General features: G+C 42.7%; 1 protein-coding gene across 2 annotated transcripts in view; it reads left to right on the plus strand.

Moving 5' to 3' along the window:
- The window catches only part of LOC308334137 (MAM domain-containing glycosylphosphatidylinositol anchor protein 2), a 298,760-nt gene that overhangs the window by 259,131 nt on the left and 25,096 nt on the right, over positions 1 to 14,533 (plus strand). For both annotated transcript variants that reach the window (XM_080790725.1, XM_080790724.1), the window contains exon 13: positions 14,234 to 14,254. In XM_080790725.1, coding sequence (XP_080646851.1) covers positions 14,234 to 14,254 — 21 coding nt within the window. The remainder of the gene's footprint in view (positions 1 to 14,233; positions 14,255 to 14,533) is intronic.

Consider the following 14,533-nt stretch of genomic DNA (forward strand, 5'->3'; position numbering starts at 1 on the left):
TACAAAAGACTGTAGTTGAATAAAAAGTACAAATTTCCCTCTGAGATGTACTACTGTATGTATCCAAAAATATCAAGCACCTCAAAAGCCTAAAAGCGCTTCCAGGCGCCCGAGTTTAATGCACGCGCATGAAATGCCCCTGCGCAACGGCAAGCTGCTGGAGTTTCCAAAAATGTTTTGTGCTATTAAAAACATGCGCTGCACATCGGGAAACAAAAAAACAAACACTTTCCATTACTTGACAGAGGCCTGCTCGTCCTGAGGACGCTGCTTCTCTCCCCGTTAGATGCGTGACAGAAACACAGTCCACTGAGTCCAGTATTATCTCCATTAACACGCTGACCCTTCCCTCTCACCGCAGGCGGGATGGGAGATGTGAGAAGCAGGTCAGAGGGTGTCGATGGGACAAGATATCGCTTCAAGCAGTGTTGAACTTGTGGCTTGTGGCTTGTATGCGGTTTGTAGCTCCCTAACTTCCAGTAGAAGAAATAAAAAAATGTCAACATTCGTATCAGGATTCTTAAAGCAGCACTGTACAACTTTCCTCTTCTACCCCGGATTTGAACCTTGTGTCCTTGTGCAGGTGCTGAAATGTTTAAACACTGAGCAAATAGAGCCCGCCTTCTTGCCCAGGGGATAAATTGAATCTTGACATTTGGGTAAAAATTTGTGTCAGATCCTGTGTTTGATTCATTGACATTCAAACACTTAGTCTAAACTGATAGCGTGTGTGTGTGTGTGTGTGTGTGTGTGTGTGTGTGTGTGTGTGTGTGTGTGTGTGTGTGTGTGTGTGTGTGTGTGTGTGTGTGTGTGTGTGTGTGTGTGTGTGTGTGTGTGTGTGTGTGTGTGTGTGTGTGTGTGTGTGTGTGTGTGTGTGTGTGTGTGTGTGTGTGTGTGTGTGTGTGTGTGTGTGTGTGTGGTTGTAATAAGAAACCTCTTATTTCCATATTTTATTTATTATTATTATTTATTCCGTAAATTAACGCCCTACTTGATCATACTACAGCGTCACACAAAAAGCATCAAAAGTAGAAGATCTGCAAGCTCGAAACACGGCGCAAAGCAACGCGTTTTCAACTTGTAGATCTGCTACTATCTCGTTTTAAATTTGAATCCTGTAAAAGTATAAGTGGACAATATGAGGTTTCCACCCGACAGAGACGATGTCACAGAACAGCTTGAGAGCAAATGGAAATGAATGTTTGTACGATCTCAAAGTAATTTGCCATGATTGTGTCGCACCCGTAATTATGTTACATGCAGTAATTGTGATTCATCAAGGGGGCAATTTGTCTCTGCGTCCACAAACAGGCGTGGCGAAGGAGGGGGTGGGGGGGGGGGAGTCAGTGGACTGAGCGTTTCTTCTTTGTTAGGCTCTCGACGGCAGTGGGTTGAAGTTGTACTTAATTTAAGTAAAAGTACCATAATGTGTATTATCGTCGCTGTTGGGCAGAAACCTCCAGATTTTAACTTTTTTAGTTTAAATCCTGAAAAGTAAAAGGTCTGAAGTTGTTAATGAATGTTTTGGGATAATCCTCTAATTCTCCAAAAATGTGGCGCTTTTGTCCGCCGTGTCCACATTTCTCTAAAATATGGCCCTAAGCTTAGCTACTGCACTAAAAGTAACTTTAAGTAACTAGACCCCCTTTTCACGAGAATAGAATGAATAGAATAGAGACTAGAATGAGCAAGCGGTCGCTCGCCCCGCTCATCCTACAAATACAAATGTAGAGCTCTACTAGTGATGGTGAATGTAAACCATGATGTAAACAAAAAGCCTTGATAGGAAGTCACACTTCTTGTAGATGGGTGACTGGTCTATATGGCGGTCCGTCACCGCCACCTAGCGACTTGGCATGCAGAGTTTTCATTAAATGGTTGCTTTCGTGTAAAGGCTCGATAAAAAATGAGAATGCCGACCGTTCTTGTTGAAAATGTGGCCTTAGTCTAGTTTGTATTTGTTGACGTCAGTATATTTAGTTCCTGACTGTTATGAGTGAGTAGGCAAACCAACAGAAAAATAAAGAAAGAACGTAAAGAGTCCTCCCCAGCATTGTGATGATGTAGCATAAATAGAAGCCGTCTGAAATCAGAGTTTGAGTGAGTTTCCTCATCACGAGGCTGACAGGACGAGCCATCATCCTGACAACGAACGCCAGGCGCAAAGAGAGAGAGAAAGGGGCGGCTGGCGAGCCAGCACTGGGAGAAGACACAAAAGCGCTTATAGTGTCCCCAGCCGTGCGATGAGAGATGGGCGGTGTCATCCAGCTCCCACAGACACTCTCTCAAATGCTGCCACGGTGGCAAACTCTGCATCTGTTTGGACTTCACTCCCCCAATCCCTCCGAGATTTACGGTAATACGGGAGGTTTACGCCTCCCTAAGCTGCCCTGTCACTTTAAAAACAGTGTTGCTGTTTTCTCCTTTTCTTTGGATTTGATTCTTTTTCTTTTTCTTTCTTTTTTTAATTTTTTTTTTCGACAGCTACCGCTCCTACACAATTTCGTCAACAAATAAACTAGACAAAATTGTTAAGGTGGAAAAGATCCAGTAGAAGAATTATTCTGAAAATCAGATCAGATCTACAAGCTCATAGAAGCTAATTTTCAGCATGCAGTGTAAAATCTTCAAAAGACTGACTAAAACCAAATAAAAATTTGCTGTCAAATTCAACACTGCTCCCAGGGGACCCCAAATTATCAGTTTAACCGCTGTAACAATATTTTATAGTTTGGTTATTTGTGATATCAGAACGGGCCAGCTCCAGGACAGAGGCCTTTTGTGGCGGTTCTGAACAACCGTGAGTCCGACCGACTCGACACCCGGCATTGCACTCCGTGTGGGGGTGTGGAACGCGTGTGTCAAGTCGGTGAGGCTAACGGTTCTCGAGTTAACGTGCATTACAGCCGTACACACGTATACTGTACAGACAGACAGAGACGTGGTGCATTTATAGATAGATGAAACATGGAAGAATTGTAAAAGCGTTTGACATAATTAAAATGTCTCTTATACGGCCGGTCCCTGGCACCACTGCTATTCTGATGGGGGTCGCCATGCAGCCAAATAAATATAAATCTGAGGTGGGGGTCCTTGACCTGAAAATGATTGAGTGCCACTGGTCTATCTAACGATAAATAACCTCTGCTGGCTGGTGGGCGAGCCACTTTGCCAAGAGGTCACAGTAAGGTCACTCTGGTTTGGTTTCACCGAGTGCCATGTACTCATGTGTTCCCTCAGTGGCCTCTCCTCTCCTCTCCTCTCCTCTCCTCTCCTCTCCTCTCCTCTCCTCTCCTCTCCTCTCCACTCCACTCCACTCCACTCCCCCGTCGCTGAAAGTTTAAACCACATCAGAGCTCACACAAACACACAGACTCCCGTTGAGGATTCACTTCCTCGCCGCGCCAATGTACTCCCTCCCAACTCACTGAGGCAGGAAAAAGAGGTTGAGGGCATGCTGCTTGTGTGTGTGTGTGTGTGTGGGGGGGGGGGGGGGCGCGTGTGTGTGGCGTGTGTGTGTTTTCACGTTTCACACGGTGGAGGAAACCATGCAAACCGACCTGCTCATTGGGAGCAGTCCGTCAGCTCAGTGGATACAACAAACAGGAGGATCTGATCTCCATACTTTGGCTGCTGTTGAATTTTAATCCTGAAAATGAACAGTGTTGGACATATGAGGTTTCCACCCTGGTCAACATATTCAAGTTAACACCCGTGTGAAGTGAGGGGCACTATATATACGTCTTTCATGACGTAATTATCAGACAAAACAAACATTAAACTCTGTCCATCTCAATGGCGTTTTTAATGTTTGTTTAAGGAAAAACATTAAACCTGTATATACAGTAGGTAGCGCCCCTCAAAAATATCTTAAAATGTAAATAAAAGTATATAATATAACTCAAGCGGACTCGCGATCCCCGCGTTCTCTCCGTTTGTGAGCCACCGCCAATGAAGACGAATGAAAATGACTCGAACCCGAGAGCCGTGACTTGATCCAATCGAGCGACATTGAGCCGCTTCGCGAGGCCACAGCGCTCGCCGGGCTTCCCCTGAAGAACACTCTTCCCTAGACCATGATGGATGGGGAATCTTGGTGATCCCCTTTTTGGTCTCGTGAGGCCTTAACTCAAACTCCGTCGTTCACTTGGCAGCGGCCGCCTAAATCGCCCTCGCTTTGTAAAGCGCAGCGGAGAGAAGCAGAGTGGGCAGGGAATCCTGCCAGGATGAAATCAGCGTCTGTGTCCAGAATGGCCTCTGTGGAACCGCTGTGCTGTGCTGTCCTTTTTTTTTTCTTTGGCGGAAAGTGAGCTCACTTTGAGTCGGAACGGAGCAAATTGAAAGCGGGGCGCTGGTGCGTGGCCGTGTTGTGGCCTCACTCAGCTGGGGAAAAGTAAGTCAGGGAGACGGGTTAAGGACAGGACACAGAGAGGCTGCGTTATACAGGCTCCATTCATCTGTGTGCTTGTATCTATAGAACGATAGAATGTGTGACATTGTGAGGATGAGGCGGTTTACTGAAGCACTAAAGGTTGATAACAAAAGCCTAAGGCTATGACAACACACTGAAAATAAAACATATTATTGAGTCGGACGTCACTGAACGTGCGTCACGTAATGACCTTGTATTCCTAGAACGATGTAAACAAACACTGCAATATGTACATTTGAGAGAAAAATACATGTATTTTTGCGTCGTTGGCTTGTTTCTACAATTTGTGATGGATGGTCTGCCATGTGTCAACGGTCCAAAATAGAACAGGCGAGCTCCGAAAGATGCATCAACAGGTTTTGACGTACAAACTTGACGCCTGCAGCCGTTTGATGACATTTTCAGTGTTCCAGCCTTGATGATTTATACTTTGTTGTGTCCCGGCATCGCACACAGCAAAGAGCAGATCTACAACCTTAAAATGTCTCTTTTCCGACGCCCCGCCTCGACACCCACACGCAACTAAGTATAACCGAGGCTTATAGTCTTCACACAGCCCTGGGGGGTTCACACAGCTCTGGGGCTCCTAAAATCCATGTTTAATATGGCTCAGTGTGCCTGTAAATTGTACGAGACACGCTTGTTTAACAGGGTTTATCATGGTTTCCTCTACCTCCTTCCACGTAAACACACAGCTGCTTAAAGACCGGGGCGGTGTGGTGTGGTGTGGCGTTTTGATGTAAACAAATGTTTTATTTGAAGTCTTCGAGTCGACCAGGGTGCAGCATAGATAATTAGGTGGTTTGAGTCTAACAGCGTACATGGGCTGTTGTTTCAATTCAGGCCCCGTCCGTGTCTGTTTTTTTTAATCTAGTTGTGTTCATGTTCGTGTGAGTGTGTGCGAGAGAGAGAGAGCGAGATAAACAGAGATAGAAGAGAGTAGTACTATGCCTAGTATGCCGTTGCGCGCACCTCCCGGTAGAGCAGCCTCTCGTCTGTAGTAAAATACAAAACATACTCTTTCGCTACTCACCATGCTTTAATGTAGTTGAAAGGGTGAGAGGGGAAAGGTTGGAGAGTACCATAGCGCTGAGAGAGAACTCCTAACGCTATGGGCCAGAGCTAGAGGCTCAGTGTGACTTCATCAGGAAGGGTCAGAGAGACGCCTTCCTGCAGATGAGGCAGTTGAGTTAGTCTGAGAGGAAGCTGCAGGTTAAATAAAAAAACGTAACGCCATTACCATAATTGTTGCTGTCGGGCTGAAACCTCTTATCTGTTTGGTTTTTTTTGGTGGCGCTAGCCGTTCCTATATGCACAGCTTTGTGTGTCTCTATGAGCACTGCTCAGCTGATAGGCTGAGCACGCTCCGCAAGCTTGCGGATCTGCTACTTTCGATGCTTTTTTAATTTGAATCCTCCTGACGAGTAGCTGTCTGTCTTGGACATATGAGGTTTCCACCCGACAGAGACGATAGCCAAGGTCTTGAAAAGAGAAGAGCTCAAGGAGACGCAGGAAAAAGTGAAACAGCAGGGGGGAGGGGGGGGAAGAGAGAGAGAGAGAGAGAGAGAGAGTTGTGAACGAATCAAGATTTTTATTGGAAAGCTCAGCATCCATGTCTCGGCGGGGCCCGGCGGCTACTAGTTGTCATGTATTAAACAGTATTTTTCATTTCAAGGACCCACAGTTTGATATGCATGAGCTGTGAATCGTTGTCACATCACACATGATTACAGAGTGGTAACAGAGTCACTGGCTGGGATCGTTGTGTTTTTAGCAGTTACAGGAACAGTTAGAATAGAGACGAGAGATATCGCCACGAAGGCAAGGTCAAATACAATATACAAAGTCCAATAAGAGTTATGGGGGCTAGTGTGCCTAATACACACTCCAAACTGGTGGGGGAAATGAAAAACAAAAGTGTTTTGTTGAGATACTGCAGCTATCAGCTACAGTATATCATGCCTAATTGTTATTATAACTCTGCTTGGTGACAAGAACAGATCTAACAAGGTTTTGTTTTGTTTGTTTGTTTAAACTTGGAAGATCAGTTATTCTCCAGCAAAGCGACAGACGGCATCAAACAGAGTAGAAATTCAGCTTTATCGTGGCAGTCGGGGCAGAAACATCTTACTGGTTACTCCATATTTAAACTTTTGGGGTTTTTTCGTAAATTAACGCCCTACTTGATCATACCACGGCGTCACACACACAACAAAAGCATCAAAAGCAGCCTGGGGCCTATTTCACGAATCTTGGATTAACTAATCCAGGATATAGGCCAAAGCCAGGCTTTTTAAATCCTGATCTTTACAGCCTGGTTTATTCCGTTCCACTAAAGCCAAGCGAGGCTCAGAATTGGCGGATTTGGCGAGCCGGGATCAGCAAGCCTGGCTTAATAGACAGTCTGGCTTGTTGTCTCTAGACCCCTTCTGTGGATCAAAGATTTACTGATCCTTCTTCTTCATGGGGTATTAAGGCAGTTTGCATCCTTAATAGTTGCATTACAGCCCCCTTCTGTATATCTCATTGTCTTTACTAATCTATTCAAGACCAACTGATACAAGGACTTAAGCTTCTAAAATAAATACTGCTGCTGTAATTAAAGAGAGAACATACTCTCAATAGTGGATAGTGGATAATGATTAACTACCCCAAAAATATAGTTTACATTTTACCACTACTATTAACTTAAAACAGAATTCTTAATATTGTAAGCATAATGATATTGTCGCATTGTGATATTTGGCCATAACTCCCTCCTCTGAGGGAGCTACCTTTGGGGAAGGGGGTTGTTTTCCAGACAGGGGCCAGACTGGTGAGGGTCATAGGTTCATGGGTTAGCATGCCAAAGTTTGTGCTATTGCCATTGAGAATGCATTGGGCGTTTAAGTTACATAACTCCGAAACTACAAAACATTTCAAAGTAAAAAGTTCCAGCATGTGTTTCCACAGTAAGCTGAATTTTACAAAGTGTGAATGGAGTTTCTAGGTGAAAGTGATTTTTTGAAGTGCCACTATCTGCCTATAAATGTCTCAAATTTGAAAGCACTATATTTCTAAAACTATGAAACATTTCAAAGATTCCTTTTCAGGCACACATGTCCACCGTAGGATGAACCTAAATAGGTTTGAATGGGGTTTCTAGGTGTAAGTATGTAGGACTAGTAGTGGGTGAAACGTTACAATATGTTGTAAAACAATGAGTAATGGTAATATTTAGTGGTTTTCACTTTTACAAAGAATAATAATATAATATAATAATTATTCTTAACCGTGCACTTGCACGACAGCAAACCTATTCATGGGGAACATTCACCAAAAGCAGCTGATCTACAAGCTCACAAGCTGTCATGATGTTGTGCAGCCTATATATTTTGGTTATTTGATTTTATATAGTGCTTAAATTAGTCCTTTAATGCAGACCGATACAAATAAGGCAACATAAACCCATAATAATTGAATACATCTGGAAAACATCATTGGTTTGTGATCAGTTTGACTGCTTAATGAACAGTAAAGACATCAGGATTAGGTTAAACCTGGCTGTTAGCCTGGTCCGGAGCAGGCTAAGTCCAAAGCATAAGTTCCCATGGTAACTTATGTAGCATCACTTTCATGAAACCGAATCAAGCCTCAACATATCCAGGTTAACTGGTTAAGTTAATCTGGCAAGATCAACCAGCTTTCATGAAACCGGTTAAGCACTGATCCAGGATATATTAAGCCAGGATATGTGTTAAAGCCCGGCTTAATCTCTAATCCAAGTTTCGTGAAATAGGCCCCAGGAAAGTCGTTTTGAGCTTAGAGATCTGAATTTGAATCCTAGTAACAGTATTGGACACGGTGAGGTTTCCACCCAACAGAGAAGATTATGTAACCAAATTGGGAAAGCAATTTGGAAATGTAGTACTGCTTTGTTCTCATTGTTGCTCTCTCTATCGCTCTCTCTCTCACTCTCTCTCTCTCTCTCTCTCTCTCTCTCTCACCCTTCCACAAAACATTGTGAAATATGGGATTTGACAAAAACCCAAAGTAAAAAAATAAAAAGTCCCACATCAACAATAGAGAACAAACACCCAGTCTTGTGCTCTCCTCTTCCCCACGCCACGCTTCCTCGTTTGAACAAGATTTCCCTTTTGCCGCAAACGATTTGTTATTACTGGATTTAATTGAATGAGATTGAAATCAATAGCCCTCCGTGAACGGACGGACGACGGGACGATTCATAAATCAAACGGGCGGTCGGTTTAACATACTGTGTTTTGCGGTTAAAGAATGACGTATGGCGTCCGTTTGGCCGCGGGTAGACGGGAATCGATCAGCATCATGCAGGTTCCCATGCATCTTGTTGGCAGCTTAAATTGTATTTACTCTGCCACACTGAACTAGTGCACTAATCGGCTCTCTGCATTCAAACAAACAGCGGTTTTGTGCACCGTGACCTTTTCATGAGTTTGGCTGCTGCTGCCGACTTATTGGCTGATGTCTCCTTTTAAATAGTCAATGAATGAAGAGAGCATTGAACCTGGAACTTCTGTGCACAGAATGCAGGATGAGCCATGCACGCACGCACACACACACACACGCACACACACACACGCACGCACAAATGCACGAACGCACACACGCACACTCTGGTACTCTGGTGTGATGGACTCCATGACTTATTGGCATTTACGTGGAACTTCTGTGCACAGAATTCAGGATGAGCCATGCACGCACACACACACCACACCACACACCGCAAAATGGTAAATTGTGCATTTATATAGCGCCTTTATCCAAGGCGCTTTACATACGTAGATTGTGCATTACATTCACCCATTCACACACCGATGCCGTAGGAAACCAGGCAAGGCACCAACCTGCACATCGGGAGAAATTAGCGGTTCAGAGTCTTGCTCAATGACACTTTGACACTAACTCTGGGGTAGCCTCTCTCTCTGTCTCTCTCTCTCTCTATTTTTCTCTCTTTGTCTCTCTCACTTTTTTTCTCTCTTTTTCTCTCTCTCTCTCTCTCTCTCTCTCTCTTTCTCTCTCTGTCTCTCGCTCGCTCTCTCTCTCTGGTGAAATTTAATCACAGAATTGGAGTGTATTTTCTATGTTTCTTTTCATCAGACATTTCTCTATGGTATCCACGTGTTTGGGCGGGAAGTCACTGGGGCTCCTCCACAAGGAGTCCCAGTGAAGCACACACATTGTGATTCACTTCCTTCAGGCAGTGTTGCCTTGTCTGCTTATTATAAGCGACCTCTGGCTTGTTTTTCTTTCTGTAAATGCGCTTGTAAATAAATCATTGGTAGTTGCTGGTTGTGTTTTTTGGGCTTCTTTCTAAAGTGTACAGTAGTGGCTTATTTGGGCTTGCTTCGTAATGGTGTTTAAACCAGTGGTTCCCACATTTCTTCACGTCAAGGAACCCCAGATTAATATGTAATTTTCCATGGACATCAATCTGAAGATATTTTGTTAAAATGTTAAGAAATGTATATTATATACAATGTGTCGCTGCGAGCTTGTAGATCTGCTATTTTCATTTGTGCTTGTTTTCATAGACATGTCCAAATGTTTCTCTTGCAAAACTGGCAACAGCAAGAAAGAGAGGAACTTATGCACACACAAACGCAAAGACTTAGGTTATAGGAAAAAGGTGGATAAAATAGCTGTGTTTGACTTTGTTGATTATATTCATGGTTGGACTCGGTGTGGACTGTGGAGGAGTCCACCATAGAAAAGAATACCAGCACTCACGTTATATCCAATAGGATTCTTTTTTTTTCTCTTTCATTTCCACCCAGCAGCAAACAACATACAGACGTTTCGGCCGGAGGCCTTCCTCAGCGTAAATCTGAACAATATGGAGTCGGTGTGACTTAAAAGGGGACCTGCTTGACACACACAAAACGGTCCGAGTGCATTAGGTGTCCACCATGCCTCTGCTTTTGATATCGTATATTAACTGGGGATCCGCCAAACATAATGGTATTTGAACTTGGTCCCCTCACTCCCCTGACAAGCACTTGGCATTGCAGGAGCAGATAGCAGAGCTACGAGCTCATAATGCCTCACGCTGTGAGGTGTTGTGAGCTTGTAGATCAGTTATCTTCACAATTGTTGCCTCTTTCTTACATTTTTTTGACAATTTAGCCAATGTTTGTATAGCCAATGAATTTTCATTTAATTTCACTTCATTATTCAGACTGAGCCCTTCCCACGGCAGCAGTTTCTGGCATGTGCGTTGTCAAAGCGGCAGTCTTCGGTGATTGGTTCAGGAAAGCAGATGATGTTGTCAATCATGTGGCTATGGCTAACCCGGTTGCTAACCAAACAAACACAGTCAACGAGCGCTACTAGCATGTAAACAAAAGCAGTAAAATATGTCGGATGATGATGTTTATAAAACCTGACGTTTATGTAAAACTATTTATCATAGGTCGATTTGATACGGTCGTGAGTCACCGCAGTGGGGGCAGCCATGGTTGTTGTTTGACGCTGTGGAGTGATGGGGCTGATGGCCAATCAGCTGCTGCGATCCGGACATATTTTTTTAATGGTAGCGATTCAGGGCTGGAGCCAGGCTACAATGTTTGACCAGTTTCTATAGACTGGCTTGTTTACTTTTTTATGTAAAATGGTCTTAAAAGTCTTTAAATTGTCACAATCTGCTACTTTAGCTTGAAGTAACACTAAATAATCGGTTACGGTACAAGTAGAAGTCCGAAATTCAAAATGTACTTGGAATATGTATTGGCATAAAATGTATTGGCATAAAAATGTACTTAAAGTAACACAAGTAGAGAGTATTTATTAGGTACAGCAATCTTTAGACTCACAATGCGTTGTAATGTGACGCATTGTGAGTTTGTAGATCTGCTATTTCCTAAATGGCCAAAATGTATAGGGCTGAAGTGGTTAATGCATGTTTTGTAATAATCAAAACTACAAATGAATAGTAGTAACTAGAGTTTTCAAATAATTGTAGTGGAGTAAAAGTACAATAATTGGAAATACTGCAGTAAAGTAAATATACCTCAAACGATTACTTGAATATATGTACACTTACGCACTGCTGTTACTTAGCAAAAACAGTAGATCTGCAACCTTAGATTGGAAAAAAGTAAAATATGGAGATAAGATGTTTGTGCCTCGACAGCAACATTACATAGATAGAACCCTACGTGGACGTATACTGTACTGTAGAACTCAGCCCTGCTATACTGTGAGTTATGAGGCTTCTAAATGGAAATGAAAAACAGCCTCTAAATGGAAGTCACCTTGAGGTAAGGACATCAGCAAGGACAATAAATGGCAATAATGATAAGCAGTTGTGCAGTAAGCTTATTAATGTGAGGCCCTGGCCACCCCCTCTTCTAATCCCCCTCCTTTTTCTCTCCATTTGATAACACACACACACACACACACACACACACACACAGACAGAGAGAGATGACTCTGGGCTTTTGAAATCCTTCACATAATTTTCCCAAACAGTGGGTCAAAAAAAAAAATTAATGAAAAAGAAAAGGTTAAAGAATGTTACACCATTTAAAACAAACAAATAAACAAACACATTCCATGAATGAAAAATAATTCGAATCAAAAGAAGCTGTGTTTTCACCAGCTTGAGTCCCGTCTAATCTCCTTTTTTGGGTCTCGACCCGAGAAGTTTGGGAACCACTGGTTTACCATGTCTGCCATCTTGTCAGGGTTCTGTGTGCTGCTGTGATATACAGTAGTATCAGGGTTCTGTGTGCTGCTGTGATATACAGTAGTGTCAGGGTTCTGTGTGCTGCTGTGATATACAGTAGTGTCAGGGTTCTGTGTGCTGCTGTGATATACAGTAGTGTCAGGGTTCTGTGTGCTGCTGTGATAACAGTAGTTCATCATATCAGAGTTCTCTGTGCTGCTGCGATATAGTTCATCATATCAGAGTTCTGTGTACTGGGATAGTTCCCTTCACCCGCCATGCTAGCCTCGTGTAGCGATACTAATATCACTGCGTGGATATTAGTCTCGTTCCTCTCAGTATTTGATTATTATTATTTTATTTTTTTGCAATGTCCTGCCCCATTTTTCATACTGGGCCCTGGTTGGTTGGTCAACAATTGAGAGAGGCCAGACTTAATCTGCGCCTGGCAATATGCCTGCCAAGCAGTGGCACCCTGCACTGATGATGCCACATGGGCAGGTTTCTGAACTGCATGTCGACAGTGACGACCAATTATATGGAGATGTGGTTGAGAATGGGGGTCCCATTGGTCCTTTTAAGTAAAAGTAACACTTACCCAATATAATAAAATACACTGCTACAAGTAAAAGGGTGCGTGGGCAGAAGTAAACAAATGCAAACTTTGTTCGAAAAGAGTTTCAGGCGGTTGTTGAAATTAAAATGTTTGAGGACCATGCAATAGATGTGAGTGCTCAGTCCAAACAAAGTACGGTCTGGGGACCTCATTTGGCATCTGTTAAAAAAAAGATTTTCTGCCATGGGAAAATAGTTCTATTGCAATAGAACAACTATGCATGTTGTACCTGTAGTTGGGTGCTAGTGCAGTGCCCACTAGACTGTTTTCTTGGTATTATTAAGTATTTAGTTAATTGTGTCCCTCTTTTTTTAATTAAATATTTGCACTTTTAATGCAAACCTTTATTCATTAGAAAGACATTGAGGTTGCCCTCATTTCTCATTGTCATTGAGATACAGCACAGTATAATTTAATTTTACTATCAATATAAACATCAATGTTGAAGCAATAGAAACGTTCCCTTTTCGTGAGCAGTTTCAGACATCTAGGTAGGTCTGCAATTAATGATGGAGTGCCGTGATCTTTCTCCACCCTAAAACATGATCATCAGGTCTTATTGTTATATAAGGAGGTATATTTTTTTCAAAAAAGTGTACAGTATTTGTTAAAAAGTTGTTTTTATGTGGGCACGCCCACCAGTTCATTAAGTATGCCTGGTTTGCCTGGTGGGTGGTGATGGGTGGTGATCCACCTGAACTGAAGCCGCACCCACAGCTGTAGTTGTATGATAAAGGGGTAGTTTAGGAGAGGGGCTGATAGTGTGATGTCACTATATTTCTGTTTATTTCATTGGCCCGTTTGACTGTTCAGCCTCCAGGAAGAAACCCAAAATACAAAGTTAATACACCATTGCACATAAAAACGACTCCAGGGTGTCTAATGAAGTACTGTCCTATACAAAAACTGTGGCACTCCCTCTTTAAAGATTTAAATTGACCATATGGGAGAACATGAAGCTGTAGGTGATTCCAAGTGGTTATAAGACAAAAGGCTATTTTTCCCAGTTCAGTGTTTACTTTGGGGACCTAAAATTAGGAAAAGATTTTCAGTTTAGGTTTTGTGGTTAGCATTGTGTGTATGTATTCTTACTGTTATGTGCCGGTGGCGCACACTGGAAAATAGCAGATCTACAAGCTCTTCGGGGCATGAGTTCAGAGGTTGTTGATTGGCTATTCTTGGTGTCACAACAAAAAATGGTAAAAATGGCATTGACCAAAATGCTGTCCTAAGATTCCGTTGTCCACACAAACATATGTGTTTGTGTTTAAGCACACAAGCACATTATTATATCTGTTGGGTGTTGGCGCGCGAGCACTAAACTGTGTGCTTGCGCTTTGCTGTACTGTGTGCAGTCATGTGAGTTCCTGAGTATGCGTGCAAGTTTATGCGAGCCTGTGTGTGTTAGCTACTATTAATGAGTGTTTGTTTCATCAAGATAATGACAGCACACTGCAGTATTTTTCACTAATTACTGCTCCTCTCTCTCTCTCTTTTTCAGCTCCCATCAACCCCCATCTGAGTAAGTACTATGCCTTTTCATTCATTCATTCATTCATTCATCAGAGTAAGTAGTACTATGCCTTTCATTCATTCATTCATCAGAGTAAGTACTATGCCATTCATTCATGCATTCATTCATCAGAGTAAGTACTATGCCATTCATTCATTCATGCATTCATTCATCAGATTAAGTACCTTTCATTAATTCATGCATTCATCCATCTGAGTAAGTACTATGCCTTTCATTCATTCATTCATCCATCTGAGTGAGTACTATGCCTTTTCATTCATTCATCTT

The sequence above is a fragment of the Protomyctophum bolini genome, assembly GCF_963924005.1.
Source record: "Protomyctophum bolini genome assembly, chromosome: 19".
Classification (NCBI taxonomy): Eukaryota; Metazoa; Chordata; class Actinopteri; order Myctophiformes; family Myctophidae; genus Protomyctophum; species Protomyctophum bolini.